This window comes from Chinchilla lanigera, unplaced genomic scaffold, assembly GCF_000276665.1.
Source record: "Chinchilla lanigera isolate Chin_1 unplaced genomic scaffold, ChiLan1.0 scaffold00007, whole genome shotgun sequence".
NCBI classification, from domain to species: Eukaryota; Metazoa; Chordata; class Mammalia; order Rodentia; family Chinchillidae; genus Chinchilla; species Chinchilla lanigera.
Window position 1 is genome coordinate 39,040,732 of NW_004955408.1, and position 527 is coordinate 39,041,258.

General features: G+C 64.1%; 1 protein-coding gene across 1 annotated transcript in view; it reads left to right on the plus strand.

Annotated features, from left to right (window-relative positions):
- The first annotated feature begins 296 nt into the window (after positions 1 to 296).
- Positions 297 to 527, plus strand: part of Hsd17b4 (hydroxysteroid (17-beta) dehydrogenase 4) — a 95,840-nt gene continuing 95,609 nt past the window's right edge. The window contains exon 1 of the mRNA XM_005376550.2: positions 297 to 449. Within this exon, the coding sequence (XP_005376607.1) occupies positions 392 to 449 (58 nt within the window). The 5' untranslated portion in view covers positions 297 to 391. The remainder of the gene's footprint in view (positions 450 to 527) is intronic.

The window sequence follows — 527 nt, forward strand, 5'->3', positions numbered from 1 at the left end:
AACTTTTCCTTTTAGAGGCTCTATCTGAAAACCCTTCAAGGACTGGGGTGTGTTACTTCGGTAGACCTGCACCCACACCCACACCCAGAAAGCCTCTGTTGAGTGAATGACAAAGCTGCAGGACTAGGTGCCAAGTCAAACCATCTGCTGCACAGCTCCTACAGAATTCTGCAACAGCAGGAAGACCCTCCCAGGCCAGGCTCTGCTGGCTTCCCGCAGCGAATGAACGGACCCTGGACTACACTTCCCAGGGTTCCAAGCGCTCCGCGCAGGCGCACTTGGGAACATGGCACCGTTTTCTTCCCGGCAGCCCGCGGGGCTTCCGCCTACCCCGCAGGTCCGTAGCACCGGTGGGTCAGAACCACGGCTGTGAGTGGTAGGACGAGCAGCCATGGGCTCGCCCCTGAGGTTCGACGGGCGTGTGGTGCTGGTGACCGGCGCGGGGGGAGGTGAGCCCCGGGGCGTGCGGGCGCGTGCGGCTCACCGCGGGGCGCCTCCGGGTCGGTCGTGGGTGGCGGCGGTGCGGG